We start from the raw sequence: 22,605 nt of genomic DNA on the forward strand, positions 1-22,605 counted from the left end.
AGCAAAGTACAGAGAGATCCTTGATGAAAACGTGCTCCAGAGCGCTCAGGACCTCAGACTCACCTCAACTTCCAAAAGGACAACGACCCTAAGCACACAGCCAAGACAACACAGGAGTGGCTTCGGGACATGTCTCTGAATGTCCTTGAGTGGCCCAGCCAGAGCCTGGACTTGAACCTGATCGAACATCTCTGGAAAGACCTGACAATAGCTGTGCAGCGACACTCCCCATCCAACCTGAGAGAGCTTGAGAGGATCTGCAGAGAAGAATGGGAGAAACTCCACAAATACAGGTGTGCCAAGCTTGTTAGCGTCATACTCAAGAAGACTCAAGGCTGTAATCGCAAAGTTGCTTCAACAAAATACTGGGACTGAATCATTTTTTATAAATTTGTAAAAAATAAAAAATAAACCGTTTTTGCATTGTCATTATGGGGTATTGTGTGTAGATTGATGAGGGGAAAAAACAATTTCATTTTTGAATAAAGCTGTAACAAAATGTGGAAAAAGTGAGGGGATCTGAATACTTTCCGAATGCACTGTATGTGCTTGATTTAGCTTGCCTGGTTTAATGGACCAATAGAATAGCCTCAAAACTGTAAACCCCACCTATCTGGCACTCACAGGGCAGGCTAAAGATAATCTCGGTTCTGGATCCATACATACAAGAGAAGAGAGAGAACGAGGATCTGAACCGGGACGAAGAGCTCCACCCTCACTATTTTTTTCAAGTTACGGGTAAGTCTATGGGCCAAATGTCCCTTCCTCTTCCGGAATTCAAAGATACTAACATCTGCGGAATCGTGATTTGTCCAAAGCACTGGAACTAATGCTGCTCGTTATCTCACGCATTCCATTGTATCATGACAAATACACAGTACCATTTATGTTTACATAGTCTGTCCACGAGAGATTAGGCGAGAGCAAACACTCAAAGTATTTGAAACATTTTGAATAGCATTTGAACCCAGGTCTGGTGTTTTTCCATTCCTCTAATGAGGGAGATGTAGCAGCCTGAAGCAGCTGGATTTTCCTACCTACAAATAATTGGCTGTTGAGTTGCAGATGGATGTGACCGTCGGCGGGGGCCTTCTGTGTGGTGCCCGGGAAAGAGTCCACACACAGTGAAGCCTCTTTCACGTTCCGCTCCGCTCGAACGCGGTGCCACCTGTCGTCATTTAGCGCCATGCCGCCCGTCTCCACACGCACCTCAAAGGGGCCATTGCCCACGTCAAACGAGAAGACGACCTCCATCGGAGCTGTGGGAGGGATGGAGAAAGGAGGATGGGGGAGAAAAGGAGAGATGGTCAGGCACACCAGATGAGTAGCATTTGGATGGGTGGTTAAATATCCCACTAGCAGAGAGTAGCAGCAGAGCTTTTTACAGCCAAATAACTATCAAATGACACCAGAATTAAACCCCCTGGACATCTCAATATTTTCCGGACATTTTATTTCCGATGTCTATAAAAATCCTCATCTGGCCCCTGCGAGCGAAACCTGACAACATAATAACTTTCACTGCTCAGACAAGATCATATGACTTTCTTTTATTTCACTTTTCTGTGAAGCATTGTTGATTGAATGTGGTGGTTGCTTTGACCTTGAGTATCAACAGAATAAAGAAATATGAGGTGTTGACATGCCAATACCAGTACAAAGTGGCCTTACAACATTGTGTTGCAGTTCTACTCTCCCCGAGATCTATCATCACATGTATACACTGAGTGTACAAAACATTAGGGACATGTCCTCAGAACATCCTCAATTTATCGGAGCATGGTGTCGAAAGCATTCCACAGGGATGATGACCCATGTTGACTCCAATAATTCCCACCGTTGTCTCAAGATGGTTGGATGTTCTTTGGGTAGTGGACCATTCTTGATACACACCGAAAACTATTGAGCGTAAAATACCCAGCAGCGCTACAGTTCTTGACACACTTAAATCGGTGCGTCTGGCACCTACTATCATACCCTGCTCAATGGCACTCAAATATTTTGTCTTGCCCATTCACCCTCTGAATGGCACACATACACAATCCATGTGTCAATTGTCTCAAGGATTAAAAATCATTATTTAACCTGTCTCCTTCCCCTTCATCTACACTAATTGAAGTGGATTTCACGTGACATCAATAAGGGATCATAACTTTCACCTGGATTCACCTGGTCAGTCATGGAAAGAGCAGGTGTTCCTGATGTTGTGTACAACACGCACATCCAAATCATCATTTACAACAAAAACATCCATTGCTGACCTGGCAGTTGGCTCCACTATGCAGTAGCTATCTGTCTTTTTCCCCCCTTGAAAACATTTGTCAGGCATTTTTCATTCATTCAGCGCATATGTTCATACAGGGCTGTGTAATTGATGCTCCTCCTGCCTGCCCATCTGTAGGATGATGGGATCTTATCTGAATGGATCATGTTAATGAATAGGATTTTGGAAGAACTCAGGGCAGCACACAAACGCGCGCACACACACACACACACACACACACACACACACACACACACACACACACACACACACACACACACACACACACACATCACTGTGCATAGGAAGCTGAGGCCAGGGCGAGAGTTTGTCATCAAACACTTCTCTGGTCTGCATGGCGGCGACAAAAACTCTGTGAAAAAGCTAATCATCTATTCTGATCTCTTTAGTATTCACTGCACAGCTAGCTTCCCCTTCTGCCTCTTAAGAAGACACACACACATACACACCAATGCCAACGCACCCACAAGCACACACTTTGTCTGAGGGAATGTGACGGCAATGGTAAGGTTAAAAAATAGCATCCACATTCACAGTTCAATAAATTAGGGGGTGAATGTAAATTGTTCTATTTCCATAGGATATACTTTGATTAAGCCTGAAGAGTCAGCTGTGCAACCGTTACTAGTCTACATGGATGCTCAATAGATAACATGGTATGGCTGTGACCTCACAACAATAGACACGTCTCTCTGTACAATAGGTGCATGTCATGCCGTGTCCCCAGTAATTCAGTCTGGTGGGATTCAGGGGCTATAATCAAGCTCTGTGATGTCAGTGACGTGTACAGATATAGGATCGTAATTTGATCACCCTGTCGCAGGAAAACAATCATGCGATGCAGGAAATGTAAAACGTGTAGTGTATTTGAGGTTTAAAAAGGCTTCTGAAGTTTAAGTGCCATATTGAAATTTCAGGCTTGATTTTCACTTACGAAGAATGTATCAATAATCCACATTAATTATAATCCACATAATAATTCACATTTTCTGCGGGATAATTATTCTGCTGTAGAAAACTGGCTCAAATTAAGATCCTACATCTGTAGAATTGGTCATTACAGCAGGAACACACCCCTGCACCCTGGAAGGTCTCTCTATGCAGGACTCCCATCCATCACCCCTGGCTATTGTCTCTATAGACAATAACATCTAGCACCGCGACAACAGTGTTAACATTCCGCTACAGATGTCCAAAAAAATCAGTCCTGACAATACAGAATAGAAAAGGCTTCTTCCCTCCTAAGTCGGCATCCTCCAATTGCAAAGGCTCATGGGGATTCTACCAGAGTGCGGATTTGTTGTCATGGGACCAGGAGAAGGCATATGAAACAATAACAGTCACAGCGCCAGAACATCATTTAGAGACAAAACTTCTTACTCCGGACCCATAATAATGCAGTTCTATCTAAACAAGAGTCAACATAAATTAAGTATATCAGCTCCAAAGTCTGTGTTTCGCTTTAACAATGGCAGTCCCATAATTTCCCCAAGGAGAGTATGCTCATGATGTCTGTGTAGCGCCACAGACTCTCTCTATCATATGTCGTCTCAGAAAAGGAGTTTCACGCTTTACCGCTGCTTCACAAATAGACCAATAGAAAGCACCGTTCAGAGTTATTAGAGCTTTACAATCTCTGCAACTGCAAATATCTGACAATGAGCTGACCTAATAAGCCAAATCATGTTCAATGCCACGAAGAAAGATGATGTGATGCATTCAAGCCAAATAATGTTATAAGACTATTCGGAGATGTGTATTGCATTCGAGCTGAATCATTTTCTAACATCATGGTCGAAGAGGATGTGCATTGCATTCAAACTAAATCAAGCTAACACCATTCAAAGATGTTAAGGTCTTATTGCATTCAAGCTAACTTGTGCCTAACACCTTTGGAAGATGTGTATTGCACTCAAGCAATTGTAAGCCAAATTCAGCACCTATTACATTCAAGATGAATGCCATGGTCTCTCCGCAGAAGTTCAGTGAATTTTAGTGAGTGCAGCTTCTCCTTTCCTAGTCTATATGCCTTTTTGAACCCTGCACCGAAACACTTGATCATGAACCATAGAGTCAAGAATTCTCTCCACGGTGGTATCATTCACTTTACTTACAGCTGAGTTCAACCCGTATGAAGTCTTTAATGCCCAGGTTTTCCAGGAAGACCCCTGAAGAGGCGGTGGTTTTGAACAGGAAGGAGATGTCTGCACTGAGCTCTCCGTGGAACGTGGGGAAGTGCAGGTACGATGTCTCTTTGTTGAAGAACGCTGCGTTCCAGAAGTTCTCTAAAAAAAAAAAAATTAGGCAAATAATATATATGAATTAAAATGTATACTGTTTATACTTTTATACAGTTATGTTTTTTTTGTTGTCTTCTATGCTGTTGTAGATATTGTATGCACCAATCCTTGAGCAAAAGGTTGCTAATTGCAAAAAAGGGTCTAAATAGACTGAGAATTAAATAAGAGTATACTGTCCCCAACTCAGTCCATTACAATGATCCATTGAGACTGTCAGGCACATAAACAAGCCAACCGTTTCTACTAATTAGTCTTAATAATATTCCACCATCGTTTCCCCCATTTACGTCTAATTTACTAAGAGTAATATTTGTAGGTAACCAAGGCTGCAATTAGGAATAACAAAGAGATGGGGATTATTTCATTATTGCGTGATTAACAACAACGACTACCTACTGTCATCAGCATAACAACATAGAAGAGAGAACATTATTGTTTTTGTTACAATTCTGCTAATGTGGTATTTCCCTACACATAATTAGACGACGTGCCTAACCAGAGTGCGAGAGGAAGAGAATGTCGCACTACCATCAAACAGGTGTGGAACGAATGACTGAGCTGAGAACTCAGAGTAAAGCAGCTGGTAGTCTATTGCTATGCGCAGGTCGTTTCTCTGCATTTGTTTGAATCACAGCCTGTGTGTACTGCACATACTCCATTTCCATATAGGACATAATGGACGGATAGATTAACTGATAGACTGACATATCAAAAGCAAGCATACAGTATTCAGTATGACCCAGTCAATGTATCTGGGGAGGGTCAGTAATGGAGTAAATAATGGACTGATACAGTAAAATGACTGATTGACGTTATACTTACTATCTAACCCACACACAGGAAGGCACTGTGTGCCAAAATGTTAGTGCTGTCCAATAAATCATTGGGAGTATAGATAGTCACACACTTTATCTTTATATCACTTGGTACTTACTGTCGCCATGACATCTAAGTGGGCTGACTCTATAGGCTGCCTCTGATTCAGGCCTCTGTATATCCCCCACCACCACCCATCTGACTGGTAGATTCTCCTTATGGATGAGCAGGCCAGAATCAGCAGCCCTGTTGGAAATCAGGGCAGGTTAGCGTTTTTCATCATGAATCTTGTTCTGCAGGTAGAGTGGTCACTAGCTGACACAACCACAAAGTCATAAAATCTGATTTTAAACCTAACCATAACCACACTGCTAACCCTAATACCTAACACTAACCACATTTTTGTTTTCCTTAATTTTTACAATATAGGCAATTTCGACTTTGCAGCTGGCCTATCGAAGGGGAAATCGCTTAGTTCACCCTCCAGCACAATAAACGTAAACTTGCGAAATAAGAGAGGTGGTATGCGTTACAACAACATAGTAACAACGTACAACGTAAAAAAAAAAAACTGTTTAGTCCATCAGACATGTGTTCAAATAGTACTTGTATCTCGTATCTTTTAAATACACTGAACAAAAATATAAACACAAAATGCAACAATTTCAAAGATTTTACAGTTCATATAAAGAAATCAGTCAATTGAAATAAATAAATTAGGCCGTAATCTATGGATTTCACATGACTGGGAATACAGATATGCATCTGTTGGTCACAGATACCTTTTTAAAAAAGTAGGGGCGTGGATCAGAATACCAGTCAATATCTGGTGTGACCACGATTTGCCTCATGCAGTGCGACACATCTCCTTTGCATAGAGTTGATCAGGCTGTTGACTGTTGCCCTGTGCCTCCTCTTCAATAGTTGTGCGAAGTTGCTGGATATTGGCTGGAACTGGAACACGCTGTCGTATATGTCGATTCAGAGCATCCCAAACATGCTCAATGGGTGACGTCTGGTGAGCATGCTGAAATGTTCAGTTTCCAGGAATTGTGTGCAGATCCTTGTGACATAGGGCTGTGCATTATCATTCTGAAACATAAGGTGATGGCACAACAATGGTCCTCAGGATCTTGTCACGGTATCTCTGTGCATTCAAATTGCCATCGATAAAATGCAATTTATGTTCTTTGTCTGTAGCTTATGCATGCCCTTACCATAATCCCACCGCCACCATGGGGCACTCTGTTCACAACGTTGACATCAGCAAACCGCTCGCCCACACGACGCCATACACGTTGTCTACCATCTACATGGTACAGTTGAAACCGGGATTCATTCATGAAGAGCACACTTCTCCAGTGTGCCAGTGGCCATCGAAGTTGAGCATTTATCTTCTGAAATCGGTTACGACACCAAACTGCAGTCAGGTCAAGACCCTGGTGAGGATGACGAGAATGCAGATGAGCTTCCCTGAGACGGTTTCTGACAGTTTGTGCAGAAATGTTTTGGTTGTGCAAACCTACAGTGTAATCAGCTGTCCGAGTGCCTTGTCTCAGACCATCCCGCCGGTGAAGAAGCCGCATAGGGAGGTCCTAGGCTGGCGTGGTTACACTGACAAATTCTCTAAAACGACATTAGAAGCGGCTTATGGCAGAGAAATGAACATTAAATTCTTGGGCAACAGCTCTGATAAACATTCCTGTAGTCAGCATGCCAATTGCATGCTCACTCAAAACTGCAGACACATGTGGCATTGTGTTGTGTGACAAAACAGCACATTTTAGAGTGGCCTTTTATTGTCCCCAACACAAGGCGCACCTTTGTAATGATCATGCTGTTTAATCATCTTCTTGATATGCCTAGCAAATATGCACAATATTTGAGAGAAATAAGCTTTTTGTGTGTATGGAACATTTCTGGAATCGTTTATTTCACGTCATGAAACACGAGACCAATCAATACTTTACATGTTGCGTTTATATTTTTCTTAGTATACTTTAGATGCAACTGATTGACCTGGTTTATTGGAACCAATGAAATAGTCCCAAAAGTGCAAACCTAGCACATCTAGCACCACCAGGCAGGCTCAATCAAGCACTCAAAGTATTTGAAAAAAACTAATATTATTTGAACCACAAGAGGTTGGTGGCACCTGAACTGGGGAGGGCGGGCTTGTGGTTATGGCTGGAGCGGAAAGAGTCAAATGGTATCAAATACTAAGCTACACATGGAAACCATGTGTTTGATGCCATTCCATTTGCTTCGTTCCAGCCATTATTATGAGCCGTCCTCCCCTCACCAGCCTCCACTGATTTGAATCCATGTCTGCAGTCCATAACAACTTTAGAATAGGAAATAGAAAAGGAAATTGTGCAAATACTAACAAACATCATCCAGATTATGTTCATTTTTACTTTCAGATGCTGTTTGAGTTCTTGCAGGCTATAAAATTATATCTAAAAATATAAATGCCGGCGAGAGAACAAGGCCCTTTCTGAATAAGATTAAATATTGAATGGCGAATCTCAGTCAGTAGAGTTCATATAGAGTCCCAAACATATACAGTATAAGGAACCAAACAGTATATAGGAAAGAGGGTAAGGGAGGAAAATACATAGGAAAGGATGGGGTAAAGGAGCTGAAGAGTAATTGTGATTGCCGTTCAGGAGAAGAAATAAACAAAGTGAGCGAGAGAGAAGAAGAGCGGGAAAGAATGAGGAAAAAAGAGGGAGCGAAAGAACAACGGAAAAATATACAGAATGAGAGTCGTAATTGGTGATGGTATTGTACCATTCTTTGCGGTCAGCGTCACAATTGCAGTAGTGGTCTGAGTCGATGCAGTTACCCTGAAGACCGCAGCCACACTGCTGGCTCCCTGGTACTGCCCCGCCCCAGTACGTCTGGGGCTCGTCTGTACGTCCCACCCACCAAGTGAACGGAGATCCATCTGAGGCACACACACACACACACACACACACACACACACACACACACACACACACACACACACACACACACACACACACACACACACACACACTTATTCAAAAACCCTACAGACTCCAAAACTTGTTGGGCTCTAATGTAAAAAACATTAAGCTCAAGGTATTGCAAATGTCTTCTAAACAGATCGGACAAGGTGTGTTTTACCTAGAGACCAATAAGTGCTATTTGCAATGACAACACTGATGATATATAACAGATGCACTTTCCACAAAAAGACGAACAAGAGGAGAGCGAGAGTGTTTGATAGAGAATGGTTAAGTCACCAGTTTCGGACCTCCACAAAAAAAGCAGTATTGACTCCAAAGGGCTCCAAACACTTGTCTGATCACGCTCCCCTCATTATTCTTCATTTGACATTTTCCAGCATGATTTATTTAGCTTTGACATCATTTTCCTCTTCTCTCAGTCAGCCTCTACAGTAACGAGACAGCTAATGGACAGCAATTACTCTGTGAAGCTGTGCGTTGCCTCGTTTCATGTTCATTTGCAGGTCTAAAATAGTAATTACAAGGTTGACAAAACTACAAATGAATACCACATGGCAAACACCAATGACACACCAACAAAAAACAAAAAAAATCTGCTAAAAGCTAACTCACTCAGTGCATGAACATGTAGCATTTCCAGAAATTGTGAATATTCTATCACAACACAATGGCGTTAGGCCTACATACATTACTCAAAGAAAGTACATCTCCCCTCCAAACCTAAATTAGTTTGCAACAAAGAGCATAATAATCCATTTGTGACGTCTGCTTAAGCTCTGCGTGTGGCGTGCAGCACTCTCTTTCACAGAGTGTCTCCCAAATGGCACCTAGTTTCCTATATAGTGCAGTACTTTTGGCCAGAGACCTATGGGCCCTGATAGGGAAATAAGGAATAGGGAGCCATTTGGGACGCATGCACCGACTCACAGCCGACCCAGTGAGCAGCTTTTTAATCATTCTGACCTTTATGGCTGGCTGGGATCAATACTGTTAATAAAAGGGCTTACCTGGTGTGTTTAAGAGGCGTGACTTTCTACAGTGGTAGAAGACTTCCTGCTCGCAGTGCTCCGCCTGGGTAATTATGGCTCCGAGCTGTTCCGCATCGGCCGAATAGTTAAAATAGGCTAAATGCTGATTTATCCCAGAGGAGGCCTTTAATTTGGTTAGCTCCGTGTTATTGTGTTGGATCACCATCCACGTTTTATCTGCAGGAGAAGAGAGAGAGAGAGAAATGGAGGGGAGCCCCTAAGATCATTTTACATCATTATGCAAATATTAATGATAACAAAGACACTCTGAAAAATAGGGATGGGGTGGGTGGGAAGATGAGATGATTCCGATAGCTGCTGGTGCCAGCCCTGAAGGTTTGGAATTCTGTCAGATGATCTGGGATCCCACCCAGAGATTCAGATTCAGTTTCAGAGTGTTTAATAGTCACATGGAAGTGGTTGTAGGTGTGATTGCAGGGTACAACATGCAGGACTAAGTGAAATAAAATAATGAAAATAATCATAAAACAACAACAATAGAAATAGCCCTATATACATATATCATAACAACTGTAGCAGGGATGAATGAATAAATGTCCATTGGGGTGGAGGCAGATTAAAGACTGTTGAGGGGTGTGGGGGGGAATTACCATAGGGGTAGGAGCATGACCATTGAGGGGGTGTGGGGACCAAGTGAAATAAAAACAATAACAATTAAAAGAAAAAAATCTAAACTATACTGTACATATTAACACCTTCATCAGTGATTCATGTAATTGGGGTGGGGGCAGAGTAAAAGTCTGTGGGGGGGTGAAGGATGTCCCTACGAGGAGCAGCAGGTAAGGTAAGTCAGGGGTTCCCAAACGTTTTCACTCGGGGTAGTAGCGTGGGATTCAGCAACCTGATGGTTTGAGGGTAGAAACTATTGGCCAGTCTTCAAGTCTTTGCCATGATGCTCCTGTACTGCCCGTGTCTCAAGGATTGAAACGAGGAGAACAGAGCATGACTTGGGTGATTGGGGTCCCTGATGATCTTTTTGGCCCTCCTGCAACACCTGGTGTAGGTGTCCTGTAGGGAAGGCAGGCCCACACCCTCTGAAGCTACAACTCACAGCTCAGTTACTTACTGAGAGCCATCAAAATTACCTCCAGCATGCCACAAATGGGCATATGTCTGCTCTAACGGTCAGAAACAGACTCCGTGAGGGTGGTATGAGGGCCCGACGTCCACAGGTGGGGGTTGTGCTTACAGCCCAACACCGTGCAGGACGTTTGGCATTTGCCAGAGAACACCAAGATTGGCAAATTTGCAACTGGCGCTCTGTGCTCTTCACAGATGAAAGCAGGTTCACACTGAGCACATGTGACACACGAGTCTGGAGACGCCGTGGAGAACGTTCTGCTGCCTGCAACATCCTCCAGCATGACCGGTTTGGCGGTGGGTCAGTCATGGTGTGGGGTGGCATTTCTTTGGGGGGCCGCACAGCCCTCCATGTGCTCGCCAGTGGTAGCCTGACTGCCATTAGGTACCGAGATGAGATCCTCAGACCCCTTGTGAGACCATATGCTGGTGCGTTTGGCCCTGGGTTCCTCCTAATGCAAGACAATGCTAGGTCTCATGTGGATGGAGTGTGTCAGCAGTTCCTGCAAAAGGAAGGCATTGATGCTATGGACTGGCCCGCCCGTTCCCCAGACCTGAATCCAATTGAGCACATCTGGGACATCATGTCTCGCTCCATTCACCAACGCCACGTTGCACCACAGACTGTCCAGGAGTTGGCGGATGCTTTAGTCCAGGTCTGGGAGGAGATCCCTCAGGAGACCATCCGCCACCTCATCAGGAGCATGCCCATGTGTTGTAGGGAGGCCACACACACTACTGAGCCTCATTTTGACTTGTTTTAAGGACATCACATCAAAGTTGGATCAACCTGTAGTGTGGTTTTCCACTTTAATTGTGAGTGTGACTCCAAATCCAGACCTCCATGGGTTGATACATTTGATTTCCATTGATCATTTTTGTGTGATTTTGTTGTCAGCACATTCAACTATGTAAAGAAAAAAGTATTTAATAAGAATATTTCATTCTTTCAGATCTAGGATGTGTTATTTTAGTGTTCCCTTTATTTTTTTGAGCAGTGTATATATAGTGTATTTGAGGCTTAAAAAGGGTTTCAGAATTTTGTAATTTCCACTTTGAAATTTCAGACCTGATGTCACGATCGTCCTCCTCTTCATCTGAAGAGGAGAGGCGAGATGGATCGGAAGACCAAAATGCGGCGTGGTAAGTGTCCATGGTAAATCTTTTATAAAGAAAATACTGACACTGCATACAAAACAATAAACAAATGACGACCGTGAAGCTAACAAAATAGACCTGTGCTGACACAAGCCACTGACATAGACAATCACCCACAAACAAACAGTGCAACCCAGGCTACCTAAGTATGATTCTCAATCAGAGACAACTAATGACACCTGCCTCTGATTGAGAACCATACTAGGCCGAAAACATAGAAATGCCCCAAAACATAGAAAAACAAACATAGACTGCCCACCCAACTCACGTCCTGACCATACTAAATAAATACAAAACAATGGAAATAAAGGTCAGAACGTGACACCTGATTTGTATGTATCAACCCATACAAAAATGTCATTAATTATAATCCACAGAATAATTCAAATTTCCTGTTGCTGCAGGATTATTTTCCTGCTAGCAAACTGGCTCAAATTAAGATTCAACATCTGTATACATTAGGCAATGGTAGAAACTAAAAGAACAGTCACGGTGCTGCCAGTGGTTATGTATGCAATGTACTAATGTATGGAGAAAGGTAATGTATGCAGGGAAACCCTAACTAGTCATGCAGTGGTCATAATGTATGCATGGAAACCCTACTGTAGCTCGTCATCCAGTGGTTTAATTAGCTCTGAAGTTTGTGTGAAAATCGTTTGTTAGACTGCCACCAAAACTCCAACATCCAAAAGTTGATAATGAAACAATATTTCTAACATAAATAATGTGGGAAATGGTCAGTGGGGATAATGAACAATCCTGTCAAAGTGTTTATTATTTTGTGATATCATTAAGGATGGTATAACTAAATAACTGTATCTCTGAGGGTGTACACATTCTAGTTGTCAGGATTGCATCTAAATGTTGTATAAAATATATGATTAAGTATGACAATACTTTTGTGAAGATAGCAATGTGATTTTAGCCTTCTAAATGAGATAATGACTTTTCATATAAATCAGTCATTAACCACGCCCACGTGAGCACAGACATTGTGTCGGCGTGATGGAACGCCCCTAAGACCAGAGTGCTTCAAAGGACTCGCTAATGAAATTAACATTAGACCAATACATGCCGGATTGCTGCCGGCGTGTAAAGTGGTCCTAGCTGTACCCTGAATAATCAACCATTGAGACCAGAGAAGTTGAAATGGTTAAAAAGACTAGACCAAACATTCACAGTCTGCAGCTGTGCATGTAAAGTAGTCTCGGACATTTGACCAAAGACGAGAGGGAAGACAGATCCCTCTCACCAACGTGTGGTACCATCTGAAGTATCTATTCTAACGAACACTCAAGAACAAAAGAAGCCTACAACTAAGAAGCAAATTGTGACTTCTGGTGGACAACCAGAGACTTACATCAAACCACTTCCAATAGAACCATCGAGATCAACAGAGAGATGATGAAGACATCTATGAGTAAATATATTTATTGCATTTATTTTCTGAATGAGTGGTTGTTCTTGTGCAAAGAATTCATATTCCCATGAGTATAGCTTCTAAGTGTATGTATGATAATTTGAGACTCTGTCTCCCCGTTTCCATTGTGTAACCAAACAGTCATGCTTTGTTTAGTCCACTAGGGAAATGTTTTCATTGTATTATGTATGTAATCAATAACCTATGCTGTGTGTGTTTACGTATTCTGTGTGATGATTTAGTTAGTTAGTAAATAAATAATTAAGCCAATTTGTGTATCGCTGATTCATCACTTAGGTTAGGGTTTGTGCAGATATCCAAGAATTGTGCGATGTTCAGAATGAGACTGATGAGGTAATAATTAAAAATGTACTGTTATTGACGTAAGAGGTATTTTTGTATTTTCAGAGTTTAAATTGGGAGATAGTAACTCGTTAGAGAACTTTTCCCGTGGTGCTCCAAATTCCTAATGAGTTAATTGTTACATGATTCATTTAATTGAGTATCAATTAAACATAGTAGGTAATTATTTGATAAATAGCAGTCATCACATGAATTAATGATAGTCACATAACTACAACATGTTTATTGCTATTTGGAGCAGGGGGGCCTCGAGGGGGACCCCAAATCTCCGAAACCAAAATAATATATTTTTTTGCCCCACTGTATATATATATATATATATATATATAGTATATAAACTCAGCAAAGAAAGAAACGTCCCTTTTTCAGGATGCTGTCTTTCAAAGACAATTTGTAAAAATCCAAATAACTTCACAGATCATCATTCTATTGGGTTTAAACACTGTTTCCCATGTTTGTTCAATGAACCATAAACAATTAAAGAACATGCACTTGTGGAACGGTCGTTAAGACACATCTGGTGCAGTCCATGAGGAGGAGATGCACTGCAGTACTTAATACAGCTGGTGGCCACACCAGATACTGACTGTTACTTTTGATTTGGACCCCCCTTTGTTCAGGGACACATTATTCCATTTCTGTTAGTCACATGTCTGGAACTTGTTCAGTTTATGTCTCAGTTGTTGAGTATTATGTTTATACAAATACTTACACATGTTAAGTTCGCTGAAAATAAGCACAGTTTATTTACACAGACGTTTATTTGTTTGCTGAGTTGATATAGCCCATGAGCCCCCACACCTTGTGGGAGTGTTTGATGTGTGTGTGTGTGTGTGTGTGTCTGTGAGTGTGAGCGTGGCTTACCTGTCATGTTGCAGTAAATCAGCTGTGGCTTGATCAGGCCGCTTCCATCCACGTCTATGTAATACAGCCCTGTTGTATTGCCCTTGTGTTTGTACACTTCACATGACTGCTCATAGACGGCTGAGGAGGAGAAAACAAATACTCAGGTTACTTACTGCTAAACCCTAACTGAAATGAGTACTGACTGAAATGATTAACAAAAATGTGTACACACACACACACACACACACACACACACTCTACCCACAGCAAGCATACAAGGCCCTCCCTTGTCCGCTATTCGGCAAATCAGATCATGACTTGGTACTCCTGCTTACTGTATACAAGGAGAAGCTCAAACAGGAAATACCTGTGACTCGCCCCGTTGAGAAATGACCATCAGAATCGGAGATTATGCTACAGGAATGCTTTGCATGGCTTTGCATTGTCCCCACAGTGAAAGTTCGCTGCTTCCCCAATCAAAATCCCCGGGTTAACACAGATGTTGGCGCTAAACTAAAGGACAGGGCTACCACGCACAGGGTTATCGCAGACAAACCTGAGGCTCCAATAGAGGACAGCAACAATAAGTCCGACAACAACCTCAGAGTCATCCAACGAACAAAAGGATAATATGGTGGAATCATACTACACAGGCCCTGACGCCCGCCATGTGTGGCAGGGGCTACAGTCCAAGCAATACAAAGGAAGACCCAGCCACAATCAGCCCAACGATGCCTCTCTTCCAGACTCCATATATTTTATGCACACTTCGACAGTACAACACCGTAACGTGCGTGAGGGCACCTACCGACCCAGAGGACTGGTGCTACTTGCACGGCAGCAGGGCTGGACGGTATTCCAGGGCGCATTCTCAGAGCATGTGCAGGTCAACTGGAAGGCACATTCACGGTTATTTTCACCCTCTCCTTGTCCCGGTCTTTAATTCCCAGGTCTTAAGATGAATACCATTATTCCTGTTCCCAAGATCTCCAATGCTTCATGCCACAATGTCTACTGCCCTGTAGCACTCACATCTGTAATTGTTAAGTGCTTTGAAAGGCTGGTTATGGCACACAACTCTATCCTCCCAGACACTCTAGACCCACTTCAATTTGCATACCACCCCAACAGATCCTTAGACAACACAATCTCAATTGCACACTGCCCTCACCCACCTAGATAAGAGGAATACCTACAGTTGAAGTCAGAAGTTTACATAGTTTACACATACATTTCAGCTCAGTTTTTCACAATTCCTGACATTTAATCCGAGTACAAATTTCCTGTATTAGTTCAGTTAGGATCACCACTTTATTTTAAGAACGTGAAATATCAGAATAATAGTAGATAGAATGATTGATTTCAGCTTTTATTTATTTCATCACATTCCCAGTGGGTCAGAAGTTTACATACACTCAATTAGTATTTAGTAGCATTGCCTTTAAATTGTTTAACTTGGGTCAAACATTTAGGGTAACCTTGCACAAGCTTTCCGCAATAAGTTGGGTGAATTTTGGCCCATTCCTCCTTGCTCACACATGCTTTTTCAGTTATGCCCACAAATCGTCTACAGGATTGAGGTCAGGGCTTTGTGATGGCCACTCCAATACCTTGACTTTGTTGTCCTTAAGCCATTTTGCCACAACTTTGGAAGTATGCTTGGGGTCACTGTTCATTTGGAAGTCCAATTTGCGACCAAGCTTTAACTTCCAGACCAAAGCACCCCCACAACATGATCCTGCCACCCTCTTGCTTCATGGTTGGGATGATGTTCTTTGGCTTGCAGGCCTCCCCCTTTTTCCTCCAAACATAACGAGGGTCATTATAGCCAAACAGTTCTATTTTTGTTTCATCAGACCAGAAGACATTTCTCCAAAAAGTAGGATCTTTGTTCCCATGTGCAGTTGCAAACAATAGACTGGCTTTTTTATGGCAGTTTTAGAGCAGTGGCTTCTTCCTTGCTGAGCAGCCTTTCAGGTTATGTCATTATAGGACTCGTTTTACTGTGGATATAGATAGTTTTGTACCTGTTTCCTCCAGCATCTTGACAAGGTCCTTTGCCATTGTTCTGGGATTGATTTGTCCTTTTCGCACCAACGTACATTCGCACCAACGTACATTAATCTCTGAGACAGAACGCGTCTCCTTCCTGAGCGGTATGACGACTGTGTGGTCCCATGGTGTTTATACTTGTGTACTATTGTTTGTACAGATGAACGTGGTACCTTCAGGCGTTTGGAAATTGCTCACAAGGATGAACCAGACTTGTGGAGGTCTACAATTTGTTTTCTGAGGTCTTGGCTGATTTCTTTTGATTTTCCCATGATGTCAAGCAAAGATGCACTGAGTTTGAAGGTAGGCCTTGAAATACATCCACAGGTACAACTACAATTGACTCAAATTATGTCAATTACCCTATCAGAAGCTTCTAAAGCCATGACATAATTTTCTGGAATTTTCCGAGCTGTTTAAAGGCACAGTCAACTTAGTGTATGTAAACTTCTGACCCACTGAATTTGCGAAACAGTGAATTATAAGTGAAATAACCTTTCTGTAAACAATTGTTGGAAAAAATTACTTGTGTAATGCACAAAGTAGATGTCCTAACCGACTTGCCAAAACTATAGTTTGGAAATTTGTGGAGTGGTTGAAAAACAAGTTTTAATGACCTTCCAACTTCAACTGTATATGAGAATGCTGTACAAATAATTTTCAAGTAACTTAATTGAGTTAGTCATTTTTTTTATACTTCAGTGTGATTTGGACATGATTTGGCATGAAAAGGAAAATAGGGACCATACTGTATATCAAAACCTCAACACAGTTTTCAGCTGAGCCTTTCGGGTGGCAAGGACTGTCCAGTGATAGTCCATAACGCATTCACATTTGTGAATGAATAACTAACTCACAGAATACATAACATGCACATATAGTACACAAATCATTATTATATATATTTTTCTTCATATTCTAATCTAAGACACCTAGGCATGTTGGGTGTGCCAACACAACACACTTATACACAAAGACAAACTTTTATATTCCAAGACATTACTGTACTGAGGCATGTTGGTGTTTGCCAAACAGAAATGCTGCCAAAGACACAGAACCGCAAAAGGCGCTCTTTATCTTGGGCCATCTCTCTTTCCACTCTGCTTTACCCTCTACGGTAGCTTTGTGTGCCAGCTGTCTGTTCTGTTGTTGCGGATGTTGTTACATTATTGATGTGCTCACCGTCATTATTTGAAAGGAAACGCACAGAAAACCATTGCATACCAGAATAAAGGGTGCTAGCTGGTGTCCCAAAGGAACGCAGGCCCCATCACTGCAGATGTTGCTGTTTCTCTTGACTGCGTCCATAATGGTACCCTTTTTCCTGTATAGTGCACTCTTTTTGTACAGAGTCCTATGGATCCTGCTCAAAAGAAGTGCACTATATAGGGAATAGGATGCCATTTCAGACACACACACTGTGTATCCCAGTCCATACAATTCTGAATAGCTCCTGGATAATGGCTAGTGGGCCTGGCTGACTGATAAATAATGAATACAAGGCTATAATAATAACAATGTTAACCGGAGGATGCATCCAGGTGAGTGTTCCTCTTCACTAAAGAATTTGCTATTCCCCCCTCTTTCACTGTTACACTAACCAGCTGGGTTCCTTAGTTGATCCTTTGTTCTTGCCCAGCACACACACTTGCAGCTAATCAAGGGCTTGATAATCAAGGTGATTCGTTGAATAAGATTTGTTAGTTCTGGACAGGAACAAAATGTGCACCCTGTGGTGGGTCGCCATGAACAGCACTATGAAACCCTTCTGTTCTGTAACTAGAACACATTGACCTTGCATAGTACAGACCCCTCATGAAATAAAGCACAGATACCCATACAGCACAGGAGGCTGCTGAGGGGAGGGCGGCTCATAATAATGTCCGGAATGGAGCGATGGAATGGTATCAAACACATGGAAACTATGTGCTTGATGTACTTGATACCATTCCACCTATTCCGCTCCAACCATTATCACGAGCACATCCTCTCCAATGAGTGCCACCACCAAACTCCTGTGCCGCACACTGATGAATGCTCCTGTTGTTTTGTTGTGCAACCTTTTGACTCGAAGGTCTCCGTCAGACATTTCTTTGTACCCTGCAAGTCATTAGATGTGTGTGTACACATTTGAAACAATACAAACCCTCCCCTCCAGACAGAACAGAATAAGTAACATCCTTTAACAGTTTAGTCACACATGACACCTCCAATCTCGTAAATGTCTTATTTCCTCCTCACCTGAAACACTTCCTGTGATTGATCTGGGTCTCTGCTCAAATCTAATTATACATACAGAGGCAATCGTTGCTAGTCCTTCCTTTGTCTCCACCACCACCTCACTTTCAGCGCAACTCTAGTGTGAACGTGTTAAATGGTGAGGTGATTATGTTTGACTGACAAATGGCTTAATTTCAAGTTATAATCTTCTTCCACACAATTTACGATGACCCGGGTTGCAGCGAGAGAGAGAGAAGCATCATTAAAGGCTTTGTCCTATTCCTTATCTATGGTGTGGCTTTGTCAAGAGGTTCTGGCGTTGCTGCATGCTATTGCTGCATCACAGATAAGGCATTTGACCTTGAATTCAACGGACTGTTGAATGTATGCTGAACAACACATTATCCTCTTGACAGTGTTTCTGCTTAGTCCAGTTTAGTCATACAGACACATACAGGCATGTACTGCATATATTCTTCAGATACAAAAAACAAACACAGAAGATACAGAAAAGGCCTCTTACAGCTGTGACATGTTGCTCCACTGTAGCCTGTGTTAGAGCAATTGCAATGGAAGGTACTCCAAGACTGAGTGCATCTCCCCCCGTGTTCACAATGGCTTGGAGAGCATCTGAAAAGAGAAGAGAGATATTTATTCACCACAGATTTCCAAAAGGTCAAAAATGTGCATGTATATTTTGAAGGATTCAAGTACACTTTCAAGAGTTAAAGACAATTTATGCTTGCTATGGAGGGTGTGGATGCAATTGCGGAGCCTCTGGAGGCTTGCAGAGGCCAAATCGAGCTCCGTACTGCATCGCCATGTGCCTCCCAAAGTTTGTAACAATGCGGAGGGCACCGTGTAGCTCCGTATTGACACGATTGGTTGACGGTAGGTGGGGGCTGGAGGTCCTGTAATAAACACAAACTCACTTCCTCGGCATCTTCCTTCATGACAGCTCTGCTCTGCTCCGCAAAGTGCAAGAAGTATGAATGCCCTGACTTCTGCAGAGGCCGTATCACAGGAAATGCTGTACGGTCACCGCAAACTACTTTCTCAGAGGCATATCTGACTAAATACAACCGTTGTTTGACGTGCTGTGAATGTCCTGTGAATAAATATGTCTTTATGTCCTTTATGATACCGTGCTTTAAGATAAATGCATCAGCTTTTGGTTCAGTGTCATTTTACTTGAGCTGATCTACACCTCTCTATCCTCAAGTATCCCCAAGGACTGTTCAGCACAGGTGGACATTATAATGTCCATTCCTGACATGAAGGGAATTGTTCTCCTTTCAAATGGTCAGTTCTGAAAATGAATAATGGGCACCATTATAATTGCATTCCCATTCTCTGAAAACAGTATAAAAAAAGTCACGTGTGCGGAGATGTACGTGTTTCATGATGCATACCTTTTTGTAGCCTACGTTACCATATACACTACCGTTCAAAAGTTTGGGGTCACTTAGAAATGTCCTTGTTTTTGAAAGAAAAGCACTTTTTTTTTGTCCATTCAAATAACATCAAATTGATGAGAAATGCAGTGTAGACATTGTTAATGTTGTAAATGACAATTGGAGCTAAAAACGGCTGATTTTTTTAATGGAATATTAACATAGGCGTACAGAGGCCCATTGTCAGCAACCATCTCTCCTGTGTTCCAATGGCATATTGTGTTAGCTAATCCGATTTAAACATTTTAAAAGCCTAATTGATAATTAAAGAAGCAATAAAACTAGCATTCTTTAGACTAGTTGAATATCTGGAGCATCAGCATTTATGGGTTCAATTACAGGCTCAAAATGCCGGAAACAAAGTAATTTCTTCTGAAACTCATCAGTCTATTCTTGTTCTGAGAAAGGAAGGCTATTCCATGCAAGAAATTGCCAAGAAACTGAAGATCTCATACAACGCTGGTGTACTACTCCCTTCACAAAACAGCGCAAACTGGCTCTAACCAGTTTGCGCTAACCAGTTGTGCCCCGGTACACAACTGAGCAAGAAGACAAGTACTTTAGAGTGTCTAGTTTAAGAAACAGACACCTCACAAATCTTCAACTGGCAGCTTCATTAAATAGTACCCGCAAAACACCAGTCTCAACGTCAACAGTGAAGGCGCGACTCCGGGATGCCGGCCTTCTAGGCAGAGATGCAAAGAAAAAGCCATATCTCAGACTGGCCAATAAAAATAAAAGATTAAGATGTGCAAAAGAACACAGACACTGGACAGACGGAGATTGGAAAAAAGTGTTATGGACAGACAATTCTAAGTTTGAGTTGGTCGGATCACAAAGAAGAACATTCGTGAGACGCAGAAAAAAATGAAAAGATGCTGGAGGAGTGCTTGACTGTAACGGTTTTCTAGGTGTGAAGGAGAGTCGGACCAAAATGCGGCGTGTCTATTGCAATCCATGTTTAATGAAGTAACACACTAAACACAAACACTACCAAAACAATAAACTTAACGAAAACCGAAACAGCCTATACTTGTGTAACCTAACAAAGAACAATGACATCAGGACACTAAGGACAATCACCCACAAACACACAGTGAAACCCAGGCTACTTAAATATGGTTCCCAATCAGAGACAATGACTAACACCTGCCTCTGATTGAGAACCATATTAGGCCAGACATAGAAATAGACAAACAAGACATCCAACATAGAATGCCCACCCAGTTCACGTCCTGACCAACACTAAAACAAGGAAAACACACACGAACTATGGTCAGAACGTGACAGTACCCCCCCTCCAAGGTGCGGACTCCGGACGCACAACTTAAACCTATAGGGGAGGGTGTGGGTGGGCATCTGTCCGCGGTGGCGGCTCTGGCGCTGGACGTGGACCCCACTCCATAATAGTCTTAGTCCACCTCCTTAGCGTCCCTAGATAGGTGACCCTCCTAAGAGACAGCTCGGGACAGAGGGGAAGCTCGGAACAGAAGGACAGCTCGGGACAGAGGTAGCTCGGGACTGATGGGTAGCTCAGCACTGAGAGGAAGCTCAGCACTGAGAGGAAGCTCAGGCAGGTGGTTGGATCCGGCAGATCCTGGCTGACTGGCGGTTCTGGAAGATCCTGGCTGGCTGGCGGTTCTGGAAGATCCTGGCTGACTGGCGGATCCGGAAGATCCTGGCTGACTGGCGGATCCGGAAGATCCTGGCTGACTGGCGGATCCGGAAGATCCTGGCTGACTGGCGGATCCGGAAGATCCTGGCTGACTGGCGGATCCGGAAGATCCTGGCTGACTGGCGGATCCGGAAGAGTCTGGTCGACTGTCGACTGGCGGATCCGGAAGAGTCTGGTCGACTGGCGGATCCGGAAGAGTCTGGTCGACTGGCGGATCCGGAAGAGTCTGGTCGACTGGCAGATCCGGAAGAGTCTGGTCGACTGGCAGATCCGGAAGAGTCTGGTCGACTGGCAGATCCGGAAGAGTCTGGTCGACTGGCAGATCCGGAAGAGTCTGGTCGACTGGCAGATCCGGAAGAGTCTGGTCGACTGGCAGATCCGGAAGAGTCTGGTCGACTGGCAGATCCGGAAGAGTCTGGTCGACTGGCAGATCCGGAAGAGTCTGGTCGACTGGCAGATCCGGAAGAGTGGTCGACTGGCAGATCCGGAAGAGTCTGGTCGACTGGCAGATCCGGAAGAGTCTGGTCGACTGGCAGATCCGGAAGAGTCTGGTCGACTGGCAGATCTGGAAGAGTCTGGTCGACTGGCAGATCTGGAAGAGTCCGGTCGACTGGCAGCTCTGGCTGCTCCATGCTGACTGGCTGCTCCATGCTGACTGGCAGCTCTGGCTGCTCCATGCTGACTGGCTGCTCCATGCTGACTGGCAGCTCTGGCTGCTCCATGCTGACTGGCTGCTCCATGCTGACTGGCGGCCCTGGCTGCTCCATGCTGACTGGCGGCCCTGGCTGCTCCATGCTGACTGGCGGCCCTGGCTGCTCCATACAGACTGGCAGCTCTGGCGGCTCCATGCAGACTGGCAGCTCTGGCGGCTCCATGCAGACTGGCAGCTCTG

The 22,605-nt window shown here is 43.2% G+C and overlaps 1 protein-coding gene across 2 annotated transcripts in view; it reads right to left on the bottom strand.

The window, feature by feature from the left end:
- Positions 1 to 22,605, bottom strand: part of LOC110523906 (contactin-associated protein-like 4) — a 194,715-nt gene that overhangs the window by 39,500 nt on the left and 132,610 nt on the right. For both annotated transcript variants that reach the window (XM_021603042.3, XM_021603043.3), the window contains exons 11-17: positions 19,108 to 19,214; positions 14,331 to 14,450; positions 9,404 to 9,601; positions 8,194 to 8,350; positions 5,519 to 5,646; positions 4,399 to 4,569; positions 1,038 to 1,259 (exon numbers count right to left, since the gene is read on the bottom strand). In XM_021603042.3, coding sequence (XP_021458717.3) covers positions 1,038 to 1,259; positions 4,399 to 4,569; positions 5,519 to 5,646; positions 8,194 to 8,350; positions 9,404 to 9,601; positions 14,331 to 14,450; positions 19,108 to 19,214 — 1,103 coding nt within the window. The remainder of the gene's footprint in view (positions 1 to 1,037; positions 1,260 to 4,398; positions 4,570 to 5,518; positions 5,647 to 8,193; positions 8,351 to 9,403; positions 9,602 to 14,330; positions 14,451 to 19,107; positions 19,215 to 22,605) is intronic.

This window comes from Oncorhynchus mykiss, chromosome 5 (assembly GCF_057628025.1).
Source record: "Oncorhynchus mykiss isolate SJ-2025 chromosome 5, ASM5762802v1, whole genome shotgun sequence".
Classification (NCBI taxonomy): Eukaryota; Metazoa; Chordata; class Actinopteri; order Salmoniformes; family Salmonidae; genus Oncorhynchus; species Oncorhynchus mykiss.